The 25,117-nt window shown below is 39.5% G+C and overlaps 1 protein-coding gene across 1 annotated transcript in view; it reads left to right on the top strand.

Annotated features, from left to right (window-relative positions):
- abcc9 (ATP-binding cassette, sub-family C (CFTR/MRP), member 9) overlaps positions 1 to 25,117 on the top strand; it is a 78,669-nt gene that overhangs the window by 16,031 nt on the left and 37,521 nt on the right. The window contains exons 14-21 of the mRNA XM_030046103.1: positions 845 to 953; positions 4,181 to 4,288; positions 10,511 to 10,583; positions 15,095 to 15,200; positions 18,693 to 18,731; positions 19,982 to 20,020; positions 23,134 to 23,235; positions 24,435 to 24,519. Of these exons, the coding sequence (XP_029901963.1) occupies positions 845 to 953; positions 4,181 to 4,288; positions 10,511 to 10,583; positions 15,095 to 15,200; positions 18,693 to 18,731; positions 19,982 to 20,020; positions 23,134 to 23,235; positions 24,435 to 24,519 (661 nt within the window). The remainder of the gene's footprint in view (positions 1 to 844; positions 954 to 4,180; positions 4,289 to 10,510; positions 10,584 to 15,094; positions 15,201 to 18,692; positions 18,732 to 19,981; positions 20,021 to 23,133; positions 23,236 to 24,434; positions 24,520 to 25,117) is intronic.

Here is a 25,117-nt window from a genome sequence, read left to right as displayed (position 1 = left end):
AATCTACACTGATGTCCTATTCAGTGACTAACCTCTTGTGTGGTCACCACCTAAACCACGCCTGTAGTCCTTCACAGGGTGCTGATTGGTACGACCATTTTAGGAAACCAAATGCTTTGGTTGAAGAGTGGCCAGACTGGTTTTGTGACTAATTTGATCTTGCAAGACCAAGTGGCTGTGCCAGGCTATGGATATAGTGCATGTTCTAACATTTATCATTCAGCAGTCAAGATTCTGGTCAACCAAACATCTCCTTGATGACATTTCAGTAATTATTAAAATCAAGTGATATCCAGTTTTGCTACTTTTACATGACCCTCCACAAATCATGGAGAGTACACAAAAGAGAGTGGTAAACAATATGTTTCGCCACATTGCTTGTCTGGGTTCTAAATCTACCACAAGATCACACTGTCCAGATGGGCTTATTCCCATCTGGTTCTTCATGTTGTGCTATGTATGTTCATGTTTATGTTCTCACTGGAAAGCGATTTTATTTACACAGTTCCTGATGAGCTTAATTAGTGGTGCTGTTTTGACTGAAAGGGAGAGAATGTGGACATGACTAAACAAAGAATACCGACCGGGAATACTGTGTTGCAAACTGGATATGGTTCTGGTGGTAAATCAAACTCAGGGAATTCAAAGGAAACCTGATAGGAATGATGAGGAACTCTAAACTCCCTGGTGCTGACAGCTATCGGTATCATTATCCACACACTTATTTATGGACTCTCTCTCTCTCTCTCTCTCTCTCTCTCTCTCTCTCTCTCTCTCTCTTTCTTTCTGTGTGTGTGTGTGTGTGTGTGTGTGTGTGTGTGTGTGTGTGTGTGTTTTCTTACAGTGTTCAGAAGTTGGGTGAGTTTCTCCAGAGTGATGAGATCGGAGATGACAGCTGGAGAAATGGAGACATGTCTTATCCCTTGGACACATGTAAAAAGCACTTTGGGGCAGTGAGTATTACTGATATCACACTACCAAGGAAACAGTGATCACTGATAGCAGCTATCAATGCATCTTTTATTTTAAAGATGAACTAAAAAACAAATATCTAAAAGTGCACCTGTCTCAATGACTAACAGTATGAAGTGTGGCTGCAGTAAACAAGTGCTCCATGCACAGAAATTTGGACTCACCAAAGATGGTTGAACCTGACACCAAATTTTAAAGCCCCTTGCACAACAACCAGGGCCAGAGAGCCTTGCAATTGGCAGTTGGCTGTCAGCCTAAGTGACAGGGCACTAGAAGAGAAATGGAAATCCATTTGAGTTATTGTTGTAATTAGCAAGCAAGCTAGCTAACCTGATGGAGCTTGATGTAGTAAGTATTTGTTCTTCCAAAAGCAAAAGAACTTCAGGCTGACAGTGCCAGAGCAGCTGCAGCTTCTCCTCAGATGTATTCCTGCTTTGTTGCACGAAATGGATTCAGAGTGGCATCAAAATGAAGAGCTACTTTATTTCTTTATCCATGATCCTGAGGCCTCCAGTTTGCTTTTCTGAGCCTGCTGCCCCTCCTGTAATGGGAAATTATTTCCTGTAATGCAGGCACAGAACATGCTGTATGTCGGCCATCAGCTGTAGTCTCTGAACTGCATTCGGTGACAACTTTTATCAGTCAACATGTGATAAGTGGGTCAGTAGTGATCTGAGTGTTGGCCTTGTTTCGCTAGGTCTTCGATGTCGGCTTGGTGTGTCCTGGTGCTAAGTCTGAGTAGTGCACAATTTGCTGATGTCAGTTTGCGTGAATTCTTACAACTGTTAAGGAAATCAAACAGTGAACCTCTCCACATGTTGTCTAGTGTAGCTTTAAGCAGATCCAAAAGTAAATATTAAGTAGTGTAGGCCTATTTGTTAGCGATAAAATCTGCATTTTTGTCAAAAATTCGTTCAATCTTTATTTATTCTCGAATGGACATTGAGGTTACCCTCATTTTCAATGCCGTTGTGGTTACAAGCGCATTAAAAACAAAATAAAACATACATATAATAAGAAAATCATTTAAAACAAATACAATCAGAAACACAGTGTTCTGAGATTAAAGTCTTAAACTGTGCAAGAGAGGGGAGTGCTTGCATCTTCAGAGTGTGCTGGAGGGTGTTCCATGAGTTTGGGGCATTATGGGAGAATGCACTTTTACCAAGTTCAGTACAAGCTCGGGGAACCTTTAGGAGTAACAAGTCAGATGAACGGGTCATGTAAGTGCCAGAATTCCATGCTAAAAGGTTTGTGATGTATGATGGTAGTCTACCGAGAAGGGCTTTAAAGATGAATAAAAGCCAATGTCCTTAGATATAGTCGAGATGTTGACATAAGTACTGTACAGGGACTCATAGGTCACTTTTTACACCCCAGTCTGCTGATTCCAACCCTGATGCTGCTATATAAGGGGATAAGGGGATGATTGACCTCCAGTAAGACGTGACCTTGATGTGAGTAATAAGTTAATCAAGACCCGTCCATTTTCACATTCAATGCATGGACTCTGGCTCAGACTCTGAAGTCCATACTGGGTACATGACATGAATGTAATCTGCATACCTACAGCTGTCAAACAAATCACACAGGATATGAATTTTTTATTCACAAAATTTTTGAAGGAACAGTAATAATGGTTTATGCAACACTGCATATTGGTCTCTGAACAATGAAAGTGTATATAAAGCAGTGTGACAACTCTCCACAACCAAGCTATCCAAAAGTATCCTTGTGTTTATGTGTTCAAGTTTTTAAGGGATATTCTCAGGAGACAGCACTTCCAGAGCACACGGAAGGTGCCAAGAAATCATTTTAATGTGCTGAGTGTAACAGATGCCACGTACAATTAGCGTTTCCTCATGGTTAGAGTTTGAGTCGCTTAAGCGCGCCAGATCAAACAGCAGACATTCTTTCCGTGTTACTCCAGGTCACATGCGTCCTTTCCATTTTGGCAACAGGTTCCTTCTACAGGGGGATGCTTTAGGAGTGTTGTTGGGTCCCGTCTCCCGCTGCCTGGAGCACTTCTTTACAGCAATGAACAGCTATACCGAGACACGTGCATATTGGCCAGATAATGACAGGCAAAGACCTGCAATCAGTGTGACCATCTTAGCATCAAGCACACAAGAGCAATTTAAAAAAAAAAAAACAACAGAAAAGACAAAACAGCTGGCATTCAGTGGTATACCAGGCAGAAAATGCCATATGTGTTTGCAGAAAGTTTCAATGCAGTGATTAATGCAGTTGGAGAGTGGCTTGTTTATTGCTGAAATGATAATGTTAATAATAATGTTACTTCTGCCATGCAAATCATTATTGTGTTGAGGCTTTGGGGATCGTTGGCACATAGTACAGAACATCACAGCGTGTTCCATCACAGCCCAGACTCCAATCCTCTGCCTGTCTGAGGTTTCAGGCAACTGGGTCACATGGTGACTAGCATATCCAAATGGGATTATCACTGTAGCCCTCCAAAATGGACAGTCACACAGCAACATACAGTGTAGAGGGGTAATGGTTTAAAAATAAGGTTGAAAAGCATACTTGTATAACACTAAATATCCATTTCACGTATTTCTTCAAATATTTTTTCACTGTATTTCCCAGAGATCACCTGTCAACCTAATAGGGTATGCAGTAATGTGAGTTTTTTTTATTTTGATTTTCTATTGATGGAGTTTGAGTTTCTGAAGTTTCTGTATGCCAGATGATTATTTGTGGTAAAAACCAACCAGACACAAGGTGTTTAAATTAGAACAGTAAATATAATAGCTTTCATGAGCTGGGTTTTATTTCAATCATTATTATACTATTTTTAGGCTATATCAACTGGTGGTTGAAAGTATCAAAAATGACATTTGTGTTATGAGTTCCACTGTACAAATTGAAATATATTGTATGAGGACCTCACATGATATGGAAATAGACAGTGTTAGAATTGTGGCAGAGTGATGGCTACATCAATGGATAGAGGGGATAGGAAAATGTGGGGGTGGCTGTGGGACTAAGCTCTCCTAGTGGCTACATCCCCAGGGTTTAGATGAGAGAGAGACCCCTGCGCCCCCCAATCTTCTCCCCAAAGAACTGGAGCAGATGAAGGAGAGTCCAAGTATTGGTTATTATTACTGACTGGAATCTCTATTTCTTCTTCCTCATTTCTCATATCGCTTTCCTTCTTTCATCCCCTCCACCCCTCCTTCTGCAGACCAAAGCAATTAACAGGAAGCAGCCTATGCGGTATCAGATGGACAACTACGAGCATCCAACCAGGCGTCAGATGAGACCCGCAGAGACAGAGGATGTGGCTGTAAAGGTCAGGGTCAAAGTTCACACACTGGGTAATGGTGAAATGGAAGGGCAGGTAGAGAGAAAGATACAAAGAGTGGCAGAGGCCAAGGCCATTTGTGGCCATCACCACAAAAGGTCCAAGGTTAAAGATTAAAAGGGGAAACAATTTAATGGTGTTGATCTACAGTAAGTTTATTCAGGATTTGACATAAATACACACACACATATATATCTATATATATATGTATATATATATAGATATATAGATATCTATATAGATATATATATAGATATCTATATAGATATATATAGATATATATACACACACACACACACATATCTAAGACCCATTCTGGGGCATGAACCATAGTTCATGAATTACTAGGATCAACAGAAAAACAGACTTGCTAGTTCATCCTAATTTTTTGTATAAAGAAACACAAAAAAAAAAAGGACTGTGAGCAGTCATGAATGGGGCTATGAGATGTAGATAAGTAAGTAAGTAAAAAATTTAGTACAAGTAGTACAATAAAGTACAAGTAAGTATAATTTAAGTAACAATATAGGTGTAAGGAAGTGAGTTGGTTTAAGTAAGTAAGTAATTAGTAAAATTATATTAATCATTAATGTGAGTAATTAACATCAGACCCTGTCTGGTGTATCTGGAGATTTAAATAATCATTAAGATTACACCACTGTGCCTTGCTGTTGTGCCAGTTATTGTCTCTGCTGCGGGGGGAATCACTACAGGTATTTAGTAAAATCAAAAAAGATTTTTTTTTTTTTACCCAACCATAACCCATTGGCTTTAATCAGAATGTGAATTTTTATGACCCAAACTGCCCGATCCACAGATTATCTGTGGTGCCCACTGATACAGTATGGGCTCTATTTTCGCAGACCGGGCGAGGCGGGGGCGCAGCTGCGCTTCGCCAACTGGGTGTGGCCAAGTGGATTTTGCTATTTTGGCACGCCATGCGACGTGGCACAAGTACTCCACCGTTCCTCCTACCGGCGCAAGGGAGGAGAGAAGGCGTGGAGTGGGTTTGACACAGCCGATTCACTTTAAACCAATCAAATGAGCCCCTGTCCTCACCTTTAAAATGCGCTGCGTGAAGGCGTAATGAACGTTTACACAATTGACAAGGAGGTCTACTGTCGCAGGCGGAGCGGAGCCGGCGTAGTGCAACTCTGGCTGACAGGTGCGCGGTTCGTACATGTCACCAAAACCTCACGTGCAGGTTTCCAGAATGTCAGGCACATTAAAAATGCAATAAATACCGACAAAAACACTATACCACATAAATTTATCTCCATATCGACTGTCCCGTCACAACTGATGTCAGAACAAAGGAGATTGGCACCGTTTGTGCTGATTGTGAGGTTTGGTGACGTCTGCCCGCCTGTCAGCCAAAATTGCACTACGCCGGCTCCGCTCCGCCTTGTGCTGAAAGCCTTTTGGCATGAAAATACCATACCATACCATACCATACCACTTTATTTATATAGCGCTGTACAAGTTAAAAGACAAAAAACAAACAAACAAACAAATAACACAAAACGAACAAATACCACATAAGAACATAAAACATACATGGTGTCACATACAAGCAAATGACACATAAGAACATAAAACATACATGGTGTCACATACAAACAAATGACACATAAGTACATAAAACATACATGGTGTCACATGAGTAGTCACGCAGGCTATGTTTTAAAAGCCAAAAAATAAAAATGTGTCTTTAGGTGTGATTTAAACACCTGCAGAGTGGGGGCTTGCAGCTCGTTCCACAGCTTTGGGGCTGCCACTTTGAAAGCCCGGTCTCCCAGGCTTTCCTTGTCACTGCGCCAAGCTGAATCTGTTGACACCTCCCCCTGCTGCGTCGCCACTCCCATCTCAGCGCACCTCGGTCTGCCAAAATGCGAAATTGTGCGCCCCTCAGGTTGCGCTGGTCGAAAATAGCTCTGCGTGGGGTTCGCCTCACTGCGCCACCCTGTGCTGCGCTGGGAAAATAGAGCCCTATATCTGCAATCCATGCATCACTAACACGCAGAGTTACAAAGACACCAGTTTGTTGTTAGACATTGTAATTGATCTGTGATGGTATGGCAGCCATCCTCTTAGAGTCACTTGGTCTGATGGTTGTGCCACATGGTTGTATAAGTCAAGGGTAAAGAGGTCATTGTAGAGGGCCAGGAACACCCTGGGGTGCAAATAGAGTTCTCTCATGATGTTCCTATATTCTAGGATGATAATGCCTCCATTCACACACTTCTGAGCAAATTCAAAAGTGGTTTCATGGGAAGTAGAGTTCCACCTCCTTCATCCCTCAAAGAACTGGAGGTTTCCTTCTTGAAGGCAAGTTAGGTAGCCACATTTGATCCACATTTGATCCATTTTCATACAGCAGGACAAGGAGGACAGAAGCATCTCTAAAAGCAAAGGGTGGTCATACTGTTGATTTATCTATAACACTGGTTCTTCCATATTTTGACCATTACTTGTACATACACGGGTTTTGTGTGGCCACGTAGAACCATACATCTGATATTTGTGTGTGGTCTCTTCTCTGGGAGTGTAACATTCTTAGAAGAATTCATTGTCTTCCTTTCTCATCCCGGTGGACTCTGTTGTAACTACCAGACAGTGGCCTGCTAATTAGACAGACAGAGAGAGAAAATTAGTCTTTGTTAAAAAATTTTTTTGGAATGTAACTCCCACAGTTACACTCCTACATCATTAATAAGCTTATGTTATCATTGTGAAATAATTTTCCACATGGCCTGAACATTGCTGAAGCACTATAGTGAGCTAGATAAAGAGCACAGAGGTTAAACTGTTGTCAGACGTTGTTGTACTATTAAATATAACCGCAGAAGTCTTACATATTTAGTCTTGGAGGTCTTAAAAATGTTTTTGTTGTTCAATGCGATCAATTAATTCTGTCTTTTCTCCCTTTTCTCACATTTTCTAATTGTGCTGTATATGTCCTCCTCTATTCTGTAGAGCACTTTGAACTCTGTAATTAAGTTGCTATAGAAACAAAACTGAATCGAATTGAACACTGTTCTTATCTCTAAGAGGCCTTTGGGATACTGTGTTGTATTTGTGAGAAAGGAACTATGGGGGGAAAGGCGGGTAAGATTTGGGGGTTGTCAGATAAAATAAACATGAAATAAATAAGTAAAAGCAACAGATGGGAGAAATGTAAACAGAGATAGAGTCCCAGCAGGAAGCAGGATCATAGATCATTCAACAGGCATTACATATAAGGGCCTATAGTATCTGTAGTGCTGTTGTGTATGTCTTACTCTGGGCTATTTACTGCAGTTAAACTGTCAAAGTAGTAAAAATGGAATGGTTCAAAGAGGAAAAAGCATTTTGATGATGCAGGGGATTTTTGTAACTTGGAAGAAGCTAATAGTTTGACTGAAATGGGCTTTTGAAGACCAGTAACCAAAAATTTGTGTTAATATTTATTATCTACAAATCTGACTACTTTAAGCAAGAATTATGACTATTTAATGTCTCCAAGAATTTTATTCATGTCATGGTGGAAAAAAGCATTCAAACCCTCATAGGACACTCCACTGAAAGCCAGAATAACTACCTAACCTGCTTCAGTTAAATAAAGGTTAAAGAAATAAATGGGCTGCAGCACCTGCTCCTGTGTTGTGTAATGACATTTAGCTGGACTCGTGACAGTGAACTCTCAAGAACCTACTTTTTCAAACTGTGGGTCAGGAAGGGAAGTGTGTCACTGACAGACTTTTCCTGGATCCCTGCATGAGAGCAGAACTGTATGTGTTCATCTGTTGTGTAATGGAATTTAACTCAGGGCCTTTCACTGCAATGAACTCTCAACAGCTTGGTTTCTTAAATTATGACATAAAACGGGTCATAGGCCTAACTCTGCTGGGCCCACACATAACGAGAAAACAGCACGTAGTCATCTGTTGCATAATGGCCTTTTATTGTGGGACATTCACTGTAATGAACTCTCAGCAACTTGGTTTGTAAAACTAGGGGCTGGGACCCAAAATGGGTCATGGCTGAATTCCCAGATACTGGACATCCCAGCCAGCAAACTCACATTGAAGTCATCTTTACTCAGTGCTAGGACTTCAGTTTAATTTTACTTGAGCCCAACATTGAACTCTGACATTTATTCAACATCTTATTAAACATTTATTTGTCATAGATTGATTGATCATTGAAAATATAGAGAAAATAGAGACAAGTAAACATGTCCCCAATGAATTATGCAGACTAGCTGGGCTAGTCAGTAACAAATAAACAAATGCTCAATTTGCTCTGGAAGAACAGCACCCCCATCCTGTTTTGTGCTGTAAAAAAAAAAAGAAACAGATTGTACCCCCAAATTTGCTCACAGTCAGCAACTTTTTTACTGTCCACCGCCAAGTAACTTAGCATCTCTCTTCAGCTCTCTCTGTGGCCAGACTAAAGCCAGTGAATGTTTTTTTATAGCAGATGAACATATGATAACCTATTCTTGTGTTTTATAGCTGCTCAAAACTTGTTCCCAGCATTCTCCCTTTGTCGCTTCATGTCTCCTGGTTTTACTGGAAATGAATGAACAACGTTCAAATCCAACAGCCTATCCCATCATCTGACTCGTTGTTGCTTTCTGGTCACAAGCTAGCATGCCAGCAGATGGGGGGTGGATGGAGAATATTTGCATATTCATACATCCAAGCAAGGTTTAGAGTTACATTTAAGTGGTTGTAAGGCAATAAGGGATGTATCAAAGAAAAAACTTCTAAATATGTAATATTGATCTACAGAGATGATTTTTAGGGCCTTAATGGCTGGCTTGAAGAGGACTTTAACCATAAAGTAGACAATAACCAGTATACAATACAAAATGTGTGTAGTTATAAGAAAATTGCAAATTTTTATGACATAAGGAAGATCAGATACATAGTGACAAGGGACTGGATACACAGCGTGAAAAAGTGGAAAACCTCCTAAACTAACAAATAAAAGAAAAATGGTCCTGCTTCATGGGGTCAGGTGTAGTCTCTACCTATACTAACGTATTAGAACATCTTTTAACTACACAGGTATGTTGTGATTCAGGCAACCCTGCCACCCCACAAAGATAAACTGTGTGTAAAACTAATTTTCTTTCCATACCAGATAGACCCATTGATTGAATGTAGCTACATGCTTTTGAAATAGCAATTTATGAAATGGTTTAGATTTTTGGAAAGAGTTAAGTATTTTAATTAGGCAGCAGCAGATGGACTCTGACTTTAACATGAGCGTGACCTGTGAAGACCTTCTTCATACAGCAACTGTTCCCTATGTGACAAGCTTAGTAGCACACCACAAGTTGGTGTCAAAGTACTTATAACAAGACACTAAAGAAACAGAGTTGTGTAACTCTTGGAATCAGAACATTCCTTGTGTTTCTGCCTTCCATCAGCTGCCTCAACTTTGGCAGTTCAGTCTCCGACCTACACCAGTTAAAAAAAGAAGGAAATGCGTGTCCAGATAGAATATTTTATATAATTTGCACCTCCGGTGTCTAACCCTTCTGTACCATCTAGAATCAACAATTTACTGAAGTGAATCTGGCTCTGAGTGTCCCACTGATGTCCCTTTAAGGAGGTAGACTTGTAACACACACAAAATAGGTACACATTAGAAGTGATAAAACAGTCTAATGCTAGAAATGCTATAATGTTCTCCATAAAAAAGGAGCCGACTCCTGTCTGACCTCTTAATTGATGCCAGCCCCCATCACACCTGCTGTCAATGTATTCCGCCGAATCCAATTCACCACAAGTGAGTTGCACTCTTGCTGTTAGTCTGTCTCTGCCAACATTTACTGAATGCAATAAGTTCATTTATGGTCTTTTTGGGATTGTTGAAAAACATTCTAGGAAAAGCAGGAAATCACTAACTGAAGTGGAGGAAGTCCAGACAAGTTGTGGAAAAGTTGGTACACCAAAAAATAAATAAATGACAGCACTTAGCTCACAAAATAACTCATAGAATGCATTAAACATCAAAGAGATCAATTGAGATCAAACAGTGTAAGTTGATCTGAGGGCTATCTTGTCTGACGTTTTCTGTCTTAACCTAATTCATCATAAGTTTCTTCTTAAACATATTAAGTATCTAGCCCTGGTTCTGTGCTGTAACAAAACATTTGCAGCACAATTTACCCTTTGCACAAAATTTGTCTTGTTTTTTTCTTGTACATCTGTTCAGGTAAGCAATGGATTCTTCACCTGGGGAAGTAACCTGTCAACGCTGTCCGACATCAACATCCGCATCCCCACAGGTAAAATAACAACAACAACAACAACAACAATAATACTAATACTAATACTACTAATAATAATAATAAATATTAAAAACAAAAATAAAATAACAATAAAAATAAAAAGCATTTTTATTTATTTGATTAAACACAAATTCAGAGCCTCTAAAATTTCTTTTTTGCTCAGTGGTTATGTGTCAACATGTTATAAAACTCTTTTGCCTATTGTAGATTAACCCAACTGATTTATACTTACTTATCACACTTACTGTAGAGACAAAATATAAGAAACTCCTTTTACCTACCTTCCCAAGTTCTGTGGGAAAAAAAAGTCATGGTTAGATTTAAAACAGAAGTACCTTGCCATCTAACCTAAAGGAATCTATTATAATAGGTAGAACCTACCATATTCGTACTTACAGCTTCACTCTGCTCTGGACCAAGCTTATAGCACTTAACCTGCAATGCTTACTTGAATAAGAAATAGATGATTTGTCTAAAAAACAGTCTTGAATTTAATTAAAATTTGACTTAAAAAGTCGTAGAAAGCATTCAATTGAACTCTCTGATACTTATAGACACCCTGATAAGACACTGGTGGTTGTATCACAGCCATATCTGGTCAGTTATGTTGTGTGCAACTAATATGAAAATTTCTAACAACCTGAAAAAGATGAATGTGGTCTGGCTGACAGTTAATTCTTTAACATTCTGAGTAAGTAAAGTCAGATGAGGTAAACATGTTTCCAGATGTAGGTTACTGTGACACAGTGTAAACTGTCTTCTGTTTAGCCCTAGGGCTCTAGTTTCGCAGACCAGGCGAGGCGGGGGCGTAGCGCAGATGCGCTTCGCCAACTGGGTGTGGCCAGGCGGATTTTCCAAGTTTGGCACGCCGTTCTCGGTGGCGCAAGTACTCCGCCGTCCCTCCTACCGGCGCAAGGGAGGAGAGAAGGCGTGGAGTGGGTTTGACACAGCCGATTCACATTTAACCAATCAAATGAGCCCCTGTCCTCGCCTTTAAAATGCGCTGCGCGAAGGCGTAATGAAAGTTTACACAGCTGACAAGGAGGTCTACTGCCGCAGGCGGAGCGGAGCCCAGGAGACCGGCGCGGAGCGGAGACCGGCGAGCAGTGCGCACACGTCACCAAAACCTCACAGGCAGGCTTCCGGGATGTCAGGCACATGAACGATGCAATAAATACCGAAAAAAAACACTATTCAATGCTACGATCACAATCAGCACATACATATATCTCCATATTAACTGTCCCGTCACAGCTGATGTCAGATCAAAGGAGATTGGCACCGTTTGTGCTGATTGTGAGGTTTTGGTGATGTGCGCCAGCCAGCCAAACTTCCACTGCGCCGGCTCCGCTCCGCCTTGCGCGGAAAGTAGACGTGGTTTCAGGAGGCGAGCTTTTGGCGCACCTCGGCGAAGCCTTTTGGCACAAAACTGTCACTACGCCAAGCCGAATCTGTCGGCACCTCCCCCCACTGCGCCACCACTCCCATCTCCGCGCAAGTCCGTCTGCGAAACTTGGACACTGTCCGCCTCTGCCGTTTCGCCGGTCGAAACTAGCTCTGCGCGGGGTTCGCCTCACTGCGCCACCCCGCGCTGCGCCGGGAAACTAGAGCCCCTAGTCTCTACTCCAAAACACTCTGGGCTCTCTTTTTGTAACAGCACATGGCATATGACAGGGTTTTGTGCTGGTCAAGCAATATTTTTGTGTAGTGCACACATTTCCTGTGACTGTTTGGTATTTTGGTGACTCACTGTTCACTTGATTGCACTGAAGCATAAGGAGAGGCACAGTGGGGGGGGTGTCAGTAATGATCAGATAGCGCAGTGTGATTTGGATATCAAGGATTTCCAGGACTTGCACTTGCACTCCCCACCTGCTCAGATCAGGTCACAACAAGCTGACGTTATCTAAACTTTCCCAGCCACCGTCCAAAAAACTAAGGACCTGAAAGGTGTGTAATTTCACCTGAAAGCCCTTCATGTAATTCTTTCCAACCTTAGAATGGTGTGGGGCTCTCGATTCTCATTCCACTCTAAAAACTGTTGCAGCCATGTTTCTAAGATTATTCTTGTCTGTTCTGAAAAATGGAACAATCCAGTCATGATATAGGATTATCATTTAAATGTTCCAACAGTGTCACTGGAATTATGAGATGTTAGGAGGCCAGGTCATATTTAGGAGGCTGTAGATGGATATGTGTGTATATCACACACACACACACACACACACACACACACACACACACAACCCCTCCTCTGGGGAAGTGACTTGCTAGCTATTTCAGCTATCCTCTTAAGGCAAACAAGATTGGTTGGCCTGCTCTAAGTGTTAATGTAGTGTTATTTGTGGCAACTGAAGAGTGTGTGTATGTGTGTGTGAGAGAGGGAGAGAGAGAGAGAGAGAGAGAGAGAGAGAGAGAGAGTGTGTGTGTGTGTGTGTGTGTGTGTGTGCGCACTGGTGTGCATGTTTGTTTGTGTGTGTATGCCGTTGCTATGAGTGAATGTAAGAGCTCTATTTTGCCTGAATGGGATTGTGTGTGGAGTTTAATGGCAGACTTTAGTTTCTGTCACCTGTCAATACTGTAAGTTTTCATTTCTACCTGACCCTAAATTATTGCTATTAGGAATTGACAAATATGGGCTTTTGACACCCAGTAAGCTGATATTTTGTGTAGAGATACTGAATCTCTTAATGTGACAATTTCCATGCCACAACTCTTTCAAGAGGGGAATTCTGACCCTGCAGCACTAAAACTCTCCCATGATGAAACCCATGATATTAATATATAGCAATAGTAATATAATATTACTACTAGTAATATTACTTCTCATAGTGAAACATATTTATGCATAGATGCTTGAGTGGAATCGGATCAAAATGTCTCAGTAGAGATAGTTCAGATTAAACTCTTACCATAGAAAACAAGTGTAATATTGATAGGTCCTACAACAAATATTAAGCACTGACTCCTAAAAGTTATGTTCTCATTAAAGGTGTAAAGCAAAAAAGTATGAATGCCAGAGAAATTTCCTTAATTTTTAAAAATTTCAATTAATTAAAACAAAACTAAGTATTTATTTTTTTTGTTTGAACAATGATGGAGCTATACCTGACCCATCTTCTGAGGTGTCATCTTAGCAGCATATAAACAAAAACACTAACAGCTCCTCATAAAAAATCATAATCATAAAGTATTATCTATTTGATGATGATGATGATGACTATGGCAGTGATTTCCCATTCAGCGGTAAGGTTTTGTGCTGTTACAGTTAGCTAGCTTTGTGGAGCCCTTGTGGAGCTTTTGTTTTTTTGTACAAAGCTGGAATTACGGAATGGCTGAAATGGGCTCATGAAGGATAAGTGTACCAGGGCGCAATGACACAAAGTGTGGCTATAAATATACCAATCGCCGCGGTGATTTCTTTTGCCCTGTGTGAATCAGTTGGGAATGGCTACGCCTGCCAACATGTTGCAGTCATAGTTTGCAGTGTGTGTGTTGCTCCTTGTTTTTGTCAAGTACCACCTGTTGACACAGCGGGGTGTTGTCAGCGTAAATGAGTTGCCATGTTTAAAGTATTCCCATTGGAGGAACCTACTCTTGTGTAGCGGATGGGACATGCTGTTGTTTTTTATTCACCACTGTCTTGCTATTGCCCTTACAACTCAGGGAAATCAGAGTGGCTCCAATTGCCAGACCTGTTGGTGATTGGAGGATCTTCTATCTCTGTGGCATTACCTGACATGTTGCAATGAGCTATCTTAGCTTAGTGTGCCAATGAACATGCCTTACTGGAGCTGTGCTGCAGTGTTTTTCTTTGGGAGAGGGGCACACACTCTGTATACATCCACGTGTGGCACAGACAACATTTTAAAAAAGTGGCATTTACAACATTATTTCTACATACTGAATCAAAATTGCATTCTCAATTATGTTTTGAGAGGAACGTATTTTGTTGCAGATTATGTTTGTTTGAAATGTATCAAAAGAACCTTTGTAATTCCTCAGTCTGATGTTTGCGCTTGGGCGCAGGTGGCATGGTGGATGGGTCAAACAACCGACTTTCAGGCGACCGGAGTTTGAGTACCCGTGGAGTTTTTTTTTCCCCAACGTTACATTATGTTACTTTATGTTGCCGTTTACAAGTGTTTTTTATGAAACCAAACCAACTAAACCAAACCTTTCCCGCAACCATAACCGAGTAGTTTTGATGGCTAAAGGTAATGAAACTGGTCAAAATGCCACCTGACATGATATGCACAATATTGATAAGAAACGTATTTATGATATGTTACAAACAAACATAATCGTCGACAAAATATGTTTCCCCTAAACATGATTAAGAATGTATTTTAGTTGTATGGAAGTGGGGTTGAAGTATGTAATCAGCCAAGCCAGTATATCATCTCCATCTTATCAGGGTCTTTGACGGAGTCTAGAACAGTTTTGATTTGTAATATCGACCCCATATGGTTGTCTGACCCTATTCTCAATATTTTTCCACTGTTCAGGTCAGCTGACGATGATTGTAGGCCAGGTGGGTTGTGGGAAATCTTCACTGCTGCTGGCCATGCTGGGTGAGATGCAGACCATCAGTGGAAAAGTCTACTGGAGCAAGTAAGATATCATAGCAACATACCACAGAGCACAATAAATGACAAGTTATATTTATGCTCTGCTTACATTATTACTTGTAATTGTTACAGGTCTTTAGATAAGTTGTGAGGCTCCTGCTGATACTGTATGTACCATGAATATAATCACATGTTTTTGTGAGTTGGGACAGAGGTCAAGACTAAAGTTATTGAGAATGTATCTTTTGATGGCACATAAACAAAAGTGTGAGTTGCTGCATCATTTCTTTGAAGTTAGAATACTTTAAAAATCTCCTTATATATTGGTAGCGATCACAACCCTTAATCAAAATTACATTCAGAATAACAAGGATGGGGTTGCAAAGCAGGATTAAGCGGCTAAGCTATAATAAGCTTTTTTCATGCTTGAGACAGTTAAAATAGTTGTTCAGGTCAGTAGATCTGGAGTTTACAGTCCTATTCTGGCAAGACACATTTCAGAAGTACAGGTCCTCAATGCTAATCAAAGTTGCTCTCATAATATAGGCCCTGCCATTCCATTCTCTCATCATTACATAATTTGATCCATTTCATCTGCTCTCTGTTATATCCTCTTCAAGTTTCCGGTAAACTTTTTTGTTTTTAACAGTCTTTTTATGTTCCGTGTTTTTACCCTGTGCGACCATGTCACCTTAACAACTTTTTTTCAAACAATCTCTCTTTCCCTTCTTTCCAGGGTATCTGCAGGTCATAAAACACTTTACAAAAGTAAAAGTAAATACTAAATAAAATAAAGTCAAAGTAAAAGTAAATAAATGATCTAAATTTGAGGTTAAAGACAATTCCTAATTCCTAAATCTTTACTACTTTAATTATTAATTTAATTAGTAATTTACTAATTTAATTAGTACTGTGTAATCAGAAATAGTCTGGCCCTTTATTTTGGGTGTGACATTCCAATTCCAGGTAGCACTAAAATGATCTTAAATACAAAACCTGCAGATACTCTGACTGTTGCTTATATGATTTCACTAATACACGCTAACCTTCACATTCCATGCCTCCATTTAAAAGATGTCCATGCTCTGTTAATACATGCCCTTTTTAAAAAATTAGAATAACATAGTGATAACATTCATAAAGCCATGTGATCCCTCTGTCCATCTCAGTTGTATGGCTGTGGATGGATCTCTGATTAGCATCTGATTAGATGGGCTCATGGGCAAAACAATTACTTGGTAAGCTTAACAGTTTACAGAGCCATAGCCCCACATTTTACATTCCTTCTTAAATTTACTGCAGTCACATTCCAAACCAAGTGTTCTTGTTTGGAAAATTCAGAGTACAGTAGGGGTAGGTAACTTAGGGTAACAGTGGCAAGGCTGTACAGTACATTTGTTATTGAAATTATTGGATACGAGAGACAAAACCACTACATGTGCAGACAAGAGACAAAGTTCTTCTGTTCAAATGTCAAAAGACAAATTCAGCCTGCCTGATGGTGTATTTTTTCTTCTCATGTTAAACTGTCTCCATGTCAACATTATTATGCCATGATGCACTGAGATATTTGCACCACAGCTACAATGAAGTTTGATAACAGACAATGTTTCAGCTATCTAAAACATCATTAGGTTTTGGAGGCACAGTCAAAGAGTTTGATGGTAACCTGTGGGCTCTCTATTTGAGAACCACTGCCTGACAGGATCTAATTAGCTATCATTGACCTTTTTCACAGCAGCCATATTTATATTAAACAGCAGGTAAACACAAGTGTTACTAATGACATGAACTTAGCTTCTGTTCCATTTTTTGCATTTTTTTTTAATAATACATTCTCAATGAACTGAAGTGTTACTGTTACCAGACCAGTGTCATCGTTTACTTGTATCATTATGTGTAGTCACAGTTAGACAACATTTGAGTTTGCTGTCAAATGACCTGTAGTGTCACACAACAGCAGAGGTAGATAGTTTATTCTTCAAACTGTGTCAGTACTATATAGAATATTGATGTAGACTTAATAATATGTTAGTACAGTGACCGTGAACATACCTTACTTAGTTAATCAGTACTCCAGTATTCTGTTGAAGAACGATTATGCATTCTTTCACTTTCTTTGATTGCTACAAGTTTGTTTAGTCTGGTTTACTGTTTTCTGGAATATATTTAGACGTCAATTTCCATACAGTAATGTCTATATTAATGTTATTTACAGGCATCTCATTTGATATTTTGTAGCACTGTAAGACAAATCATTTGTATTTGTCAGTAGATGTCATTAGAATCTAGTGCTACCTTCGCCGTTTTGTCCACTGATATGTACTGATACTAAATCATCATGGAAGTCCCACTCTGTATGGAGCTTGCTGCAGTTCTGCTTCTGTGCTGTTACTCCACCTTTTTGGGGAATTATTTGGAAGCACAAAGCTAGATACAGGGTGGAGGGACTTCTATGATGGTTACCACTGTATCATGTGATGTATCATGTGCTGCTGATAAAAAGCTGGTCCCTCTTGGCCCTCTTATGATATCTGTGGAGCATCTAAAATGACTGTTGCTTTCACTTTGATTCACTTTGGTTCAAAACAATACTGATGTTTACAGTCTCTCAAAGCAGACCAAACCAAAACAATGAAATTCTCAGAATTTTAAGATTATTGTTGTGTTCTATTCCCAGTTGGAAGTCAAATATTTCCAATTTGTTAGATCTTAGTTAGAACCTTGGTGCCTCCAGAGTTGTCCAGGTCAAAAAATAGACCCTTTTGACATTTAAAGCAAAATTGAACCTCGGTAGAGTGTTAGATGGTATAGTTCCATGGATGTCATATGAGTCCACATGGTGATGAAATATCCTCTTTAGTTGCTGTGCTCCTCTGGACTGCTAATCCTGTATTTCTACCTCTGACTTTTAGTACATAAAGGAAGGCAAAAAGGTGGGTTTTGTCAATTTAAAAAACAGTAAATCCTGATACCCGTTTTTTTGTGAAAATTAAAGGCTCCTATTTTGTTTTTTTTTTCTATTTGAATTGGAAAGTAGATCTGGTAGGTAGCATCTGCCAGAAACGTATGCATTTCCCAGGAAAAGGCAGTGAAAGGAATTTCTGACTTTCCGACATCTGTGGAACACATTATTACCCGAAATTTACATTCAGTTCTAAAAACCATGCACATTGAAGATGCACATCAGTATCGTAAGAGAATATACTCCCAGGGCTGTATACTAACCTGTGCCTTGTGTGTGTGTGTGTGTGTGTGTGTGTGTGTGTGTGTGTGTGTGTGTGTCTATGTGTATTGTCTGGATGCCTGCTCACATGATTGTGTATGTGCACCTGTTTATGTGAGTGCACATGCATACAAATTTTCCTGAGTGTGTGTGTGTGTATGTGTGATTGTGTGTGTGTGTGTGTGTGTGTGTGTGTGTGTGTGTGTGTGTGTGTGTGTGCGTGTGCGTGCGTGCGTACATGCATGCGTGTGTGTGTGTGTGTGTGTGATGGTTTCTGTCTTTTTACATCCTGATCTATTACCACATCAGGCTGCCTGATTGTGAGATGGCCCACGAGGGGATTATAAGGTACTTTCTCCCTAGTCTCCTTTCTAAAACACATTTATTCACACACTCTTTTCAAGAAACATTCTCATTTAGCTCTGTAACTGACATCGAGAGTTATTTAATAAGTATAACTAGTTCAAATGTTTAGATTACAATATCATGATAGGGACTGAAAGAGTCAGGTGAAGCCATTTCAGCAGTCAGACATGTATGTGTAATATAGCACATGTATATCAAAGGAATACAGCAGGTTTTTGGTTGACTGTCCCATTGATCAGCTTAGCTGGTAGGTGTAGAAATATGGTTCCTTTATCTTCCAATGGGGTTAATGCTTAAATCCTTAAGTATTGAGCAAATATTCGTATGCATTGCATATTGGCATGTCAGTGTAAGCTGGAGTGTTAGCATGGAGCACCGGTACCAATGATGTACCAAGGACACATGGATGACTTTGAGGCCTGTGTTTGTATGACTTTACAGCTAAGTTTACCAGTGGGCAAAGTATCCCAGAAACCTGGTAACCATTTGTATTCCTGTACCTCTATATTGGCATATGCAAGTGAACATGCATTTTTTTTTTTCAAATACATGGAATCTGACTTCTTTTACTTGTAGTGTGCTGTATCTGCCAAAACGAATGCATGTTATAATCCCTAATATTAACATAATATGTATGTAAACTAAGATAAAATCTTTAAGTGGAATGCATTTCGCTTGGAAAGTTGGAAAGAGTCCACATACAGTGAATAAGAGGTTTCATCATAGGTGGAGCCAGGGCATCTTTACCATACACACAGATACACACACAAACACACACACACACACACACACACACACACACAGAAAAAAAATTGGACATCATTCGAAGTGCAGCCACAAAACCTAATTATCAAAGACAGACAATGACTGCATCACTTACACTGCTCTTCCTTTCTGGGTGGGAAGGTTAATTGAATTAACAGTTAGCAGGCTAACGTCATGTCTTCTTTGACTCGGGTTTGGCATGTTGATGTGTGATCATCTGCACCTTCCATACTCTTTTTTTCCTCCCTCTGTTTTGCTTCTTTCTTCCCTTCTCAATTATATTTCTTTTTGTGTTTTCTGTCTCATTACACACACTGTTAATTACGAGGGTGTGTCACCTTTTTTCTGTTTTCTTCCTTGTCTGTCTCTCTCTCCCTTTGACTTTGTCTGTTATCACACACATACTTACTCAAAAACGCTGTTGATTGCAATAGGCTGATTCTAACACATTGACATGACTTTGACAGTTGGTCAGAGACAGAAGAGTCTGACGAAGACATCAGGAGGTATAGGTCCTACTCCCTGTCTCCTGCTTCCTGTTTCAGATCTGAAGTGACCCCTTGACCCTCCATCTATTGTCCCTTCTTGTTTCATCCTTTTCACTGTTTTTTCCATTTTTCATCATTATTCTGTCTCAGAAGAAAGTACATCTCCCCTGTGTCACTGCATACAAAGGATCTGATGCAGTTATAGAGGCTGTGTTGTTCTTGACCACATACATATAGAAGTTTAAGATGATTTAAATTGTACACATTTTTGGTTTACTTCTCTTTGAACTTGAATCATTACAGTTTCATTTTGCAGCATTCATGAATGCTTTCATATCTGCCCTGCTTCTTATATATATATATATATATATAGCTAGACACTTACACACCTTAGAGTTGCTTATTGCAATCAGTTTTGACTGTCTTGGCCAAGACCCCACTGGGAAAAAGGTTTTAATCCCAGTTGGGTTTTGCTGGTTAAATAAAGGTCAAATAAATAAATAATGTTGCCCACAGTTGAAGCAACTGGCAAGTCAGGGGTTCCCAAATTTTCTCATGCTTGAACCCACATATAGGGGTACAGTTTGTTGCAAGGCTTGCAAAATATTTTGCAAAATGAAATAAATTTGTCAGAAAACCCAAAGAAGAAATCCCTTCCCTCTTTCCACTGAAGCAAAATACTAAGATGCCTCTTCAGTTTTGAGGGTTTTATAGCTGCACTAGAGCTAAAGGTTCCAGGCGAAGAACAAATCTGGGGGCTTCCACACCATCAGCTCCTACAAAACTATAATCAGTAATCATTATATTCATCTGTGTGGTGTCTTTTTGTTTTAGGAATATGATCCTTATTGATTTTCATTCTCTACCATTGAAAAAAAGAATGTACTGATACAGCTTTCCCAGGACGCACCCATCTCAATGCTGGGACCTGCCACTGGGTCAGGAACCACAGATTTAAAATCACTGCACTATGTTACAGTTGTTGAGCTAACTTTCTCCACCCAACACTTACCTAGAGATTTCAGTCATTGATCTTCCAGTCAAAATTTTGCTTCTAAAACCTTTCTGCTGCCATGGCTTCATGTTTATGTGTGTGATCAGGAACAACCACAGCAGCTTTACTTCAGGGGTGTACTATCTTCTGCTCATCTTTTACTCTTCTCCCATCAAGGTGATCATTAACTTTGTGCTAGCCGAATTGGCGTGGGGTACGTTCTTAATGCTGGGAGTCTTTGCTTTAACTCAGAAGTAAATCCATCCTCAATGCTATTTTTTATCACTTTAAAATGATGACACTCATTTTGTTTTTATATAGAGACAAGTAGACACAAGTGTATACAGGCTGTTATCAGTTTCATTTCATATAATTTTCCATTGCTCAGCCCAAATGTGTTTCATAATAGGGGTGCTGAGCTGATCAGTTTCTGTCTTAAATTATTAGCCATCTACATATTAGTATTTTTCTGTGAAGGCTCCATCTATACGGTCAGACTTACAGATGGATAAGAAGATATACTTATGTTTTGTATTAATGTGGACTGTATGTAGTCGATTATTTTGCTTGCATGGTATTTTTAATGAAGTATTTTTCAGTTAACAGTAGGGTTTAATGAATATGAACTTGGTGAACATATCATAGGCCAGTCAGTCCTGGGACATACACTCTTCATATACTTTATACACTACCTAGATATTTTTACACATGCATGTTTGAAGGAACAACTGTAACATGTAAGGGTATACACTGTATTTTTTAAGAATAAAGAATAACATTCAGCAACTGACTCTGTTGGTGACAGAGACTCCATGTATAGTATAAAGGGAAAACTGAAATACTTGATTTGATACTTGATACACATGATGGCAAAAAATATAGAAATTATATTAATAAAACAGTGCAAGTATACTTAATAAATTTTCACAATACGAAGAAGAACAGACAGTAAAATTTCCACAAATTAAATTTCTGGAAGCAAAGTCTTAAAAAATGGGCATTGTTAGACTGTAAGGTTAATATATAATATGCTAAATAACCTTATCTGAAACTGTTTAAAATCCCAACAGAGTCGAAATCAGATCAGACTCCCAGCAAAGTGTTGTTGTTTTTAATATTGTTTTTGTTGAGACTGGTGTTGCTGTAGATGCCGTTAGTATTGATTTTGTTGTTCTTGCTGTTGTTGTTGTTGTTGATTTGCAGCTCATCATTAACCTGATTCATGATCCATATTTATCTCACATCTGACATTGTTTTACATGTTGCGGTGGAGTATGACAGCTTCAAAAAGATATTTACTCTCTTTCTTCCTCTTTTCTTTTCTTGGGTCCCATATTCATAAAGTATCTTTGAACAGGAGTACTGATCTGACGTTAGTTTGCCTAATGTCATAATGTTAGGACCAAAGGATACAAAACAGAAGCAAGACACTTACCACTTATCCACAAAGCAAATATTAGTCCATTACAGGAAACTGCAATGGCATGTGTGTGTGTTGTAATAATCAGTGATGGAGTAGTGTCTAAATATGGTGCCCAAGACTGCCATCCTGAAGGTAAAATGGCTTTTGTGGTGACTAATTTGTGTCCAACCTGCTGTTGGGTTTGCAAATGATATGAAACATGAACTTAAGCTTCTTTACAAAAAACAGCAAAATATATGGAAATTTAAGCAATATGCATAAAATTGTGCACAGTTTTAATACTATACTGTTTGTGTGTCATGCCAGTAACAGCACCAACAGAGTTACCCAAAATGACTGAGTGAGGTTTATCTCACATACACCTGATACCATCTTGTGCCCACGAAATAATAAATTGTGGCATCACAATTCTGGGCTCCATATTCAGGACCCTGCTTTTTGAACCATACAGGCCCCTGCAGACTGTTGATTTAATTTCATCTTTCCTCTTGTGCCTCTCTTTCATTAGTCTTCCTGCTGTAAAGAAAACAATTGACTACCCACTGAGTAGTGGACAGTCCACTCACACAGAAAAAAAGAAATATTCAAAAGAATCATGCAGTTAATACCGCCGTGTGACCTGACCAGTGATTGTAGATCAGTACTGCTGCTCTTAGAGGCTTTATGAATACAGGATCTGCGGTGCTCATCTGTCCGTTTGCCCTCATTTCTCAGCAAGAACAGGTACTCTGTGGCCTACGCAACCCAGAAGTCCTGGCTGCTCAATGCTACAGTGGAAGAAAACATCACCTTTGGCAGCCCCTTCAGCAAACAGAGGTAAAACCCCACTATCACCATTCATCTCTGTATGGACTCCAACCAGTTCCCTGCATGCTCTCCTGTTCACCTTGCTGAACATTTCTCTGTTTTCTATGTTCTCAATTCTAAGAGCAACCAAGTAAAGTTTTCATTGCCCTATTGTGCAAAAAAAAAACCTAAACCTACACTTATTTTCAACTGCTCAGTGATGGAAGACGCTTCTGTGAGCATCATGTTACATGTCATTTCTGAAGTGTAAAGTAAAAACCATGTCCTTAAGACAAAAACCAAATGACAAAAGCCATATTATTCTAGTATTTAGTTAGCCAGCTGATGGTCCTGTTACACTGTAGCCATGAAGCGTCAGCCACTGCTCCTTTTAAAGTCTTTTGACCTCACTACACCAGCTGCATCACATAATGGTGTGTGCAAAGAGTGACCACAATCAAGGTTTGTTGAGATGCAATTTCTGATGGCTGATGCCAGTGTTCATTTTATTGTGTTAATAGGAAAATAATTGTTAAATAGAAATAAACAGTTTTGAGATGTTGCAATCAATTAACAACCAATTATTGCGAAGATTAGTTGCTGTAGGTTTAACGGATTAAGAGATTGAGATACTTCTGGTTAGGATAATTATTAATACGTTACAAACTCATTGTACCAAGGTGTTAAAACATGCCAGATTGTAGCTCTTGCTATAAACTGTGTACAAATGGCAAAATGTAAATATTGTAACTTGGCTTGGTATAGCCCACTAGCAGTGGACACACTATTCAGTGGTTTGTATTCTGTTATATAAAACAAATGTGAAATTTGCAATTGCCTGCTCTTTAGGGATGATGTATATTAGCTTCTCATATAAAACTTTTTGAAAAAGGCTAGCATCAAACAAAACTATTTGCTCCAGCCTAGCTGTAATATATAAGCTACCAAATTAATTCTAGACTGCTTACAAATGGTGTCTGTTAGTGATACAGGTATCCCAGCAGAAAATCTCGCTGCACTTATGCTATGTTGAAGTTCTTTGTTACAGGCGAGGTGTCTCATGATCACAAAGCTGATGGAAATTCAACACATTTTACTCTGTTAGTCCTCTCTGTTGTGAAAAGGTGAAATTGTATTTGTGTTTTGTTTGTGAATGCCTTTAGTGTCAAGCACTCAAGTAATTCTGATGATTAAAGGTACATATGATGGTCCTTATGTTTATTTCTCAGGTACAAGGCCGTGATTGAGGCTTGCTCTCTGCAGCCAGATATTGACCTGCTGCCCTTTGGAGACCAGACTGAGATCGGAGAAAGGGTATGCACATATTTGTTTAATTTGTTACAAGATAATTATATTTGATTATTTATCATCATGACATGGCCTCAGTGAATACAGTGAAGTTAATATTTTCAAAAAGTCTAAAAAGAAATGACAGTGAAATTGTTTCTTATTACTGATGTTTGTGAAGATTTTCAGTCATCCAAGTCATGGTAGTGCAAGGAGACTTAAATTAAGGGCACCTGGATGTGTTTGTAGATTTTTGAAGACATTTCACTTATCATCCAAGAAGCTTCTTCAGTTTTGACAGACTGGTGGGGAGCTCCAGGTTTTTAACCTGTGTGAGAACGTTATTCAGATCATTGCTACCACCGACTTGTTTGTGCTTCTCCCTGTTGTGACGACCGTTGTTAGTGTTGGTGGTGTCACCTGACTTTGGGAGTGAATGACAGTTGTTTTGGTCACAAGAGGCCAAGAGTGAATGGTCTAATTTCCTGGGAAGGGATGACAGGATAGCGTTGTATGCTGAAGATAGATGGTGTTTGAGACCTCCGCCTCTGTTGAGAGATTTTCTTTCAGAAGAAAAACACTGAAAAACACAGGGATGTGGTGCTTGTTGAAAAACCTCAGATAG

The sequence above is a fragment of the Myripristis murdjan genome, chromosome 23, assembly GCF_902150065.1.
Source record: "Myripristis murdjan chromosome 23, fMyrMur1.1, whole genome shotgun sequence".
In the NCBI taxonomy this organism is placed as follows: domain Eukaryota; kingdom Metazoa; phylum Chordata; class Actinopteri; order Holocentriformes; family Holocentridae; genus Myripristis; species Myripristis murdjan.
Note: the sequence above shows the minus strand (reverse complement) of the source record. Positions and strands in the feature narration are given on the sequence as shown.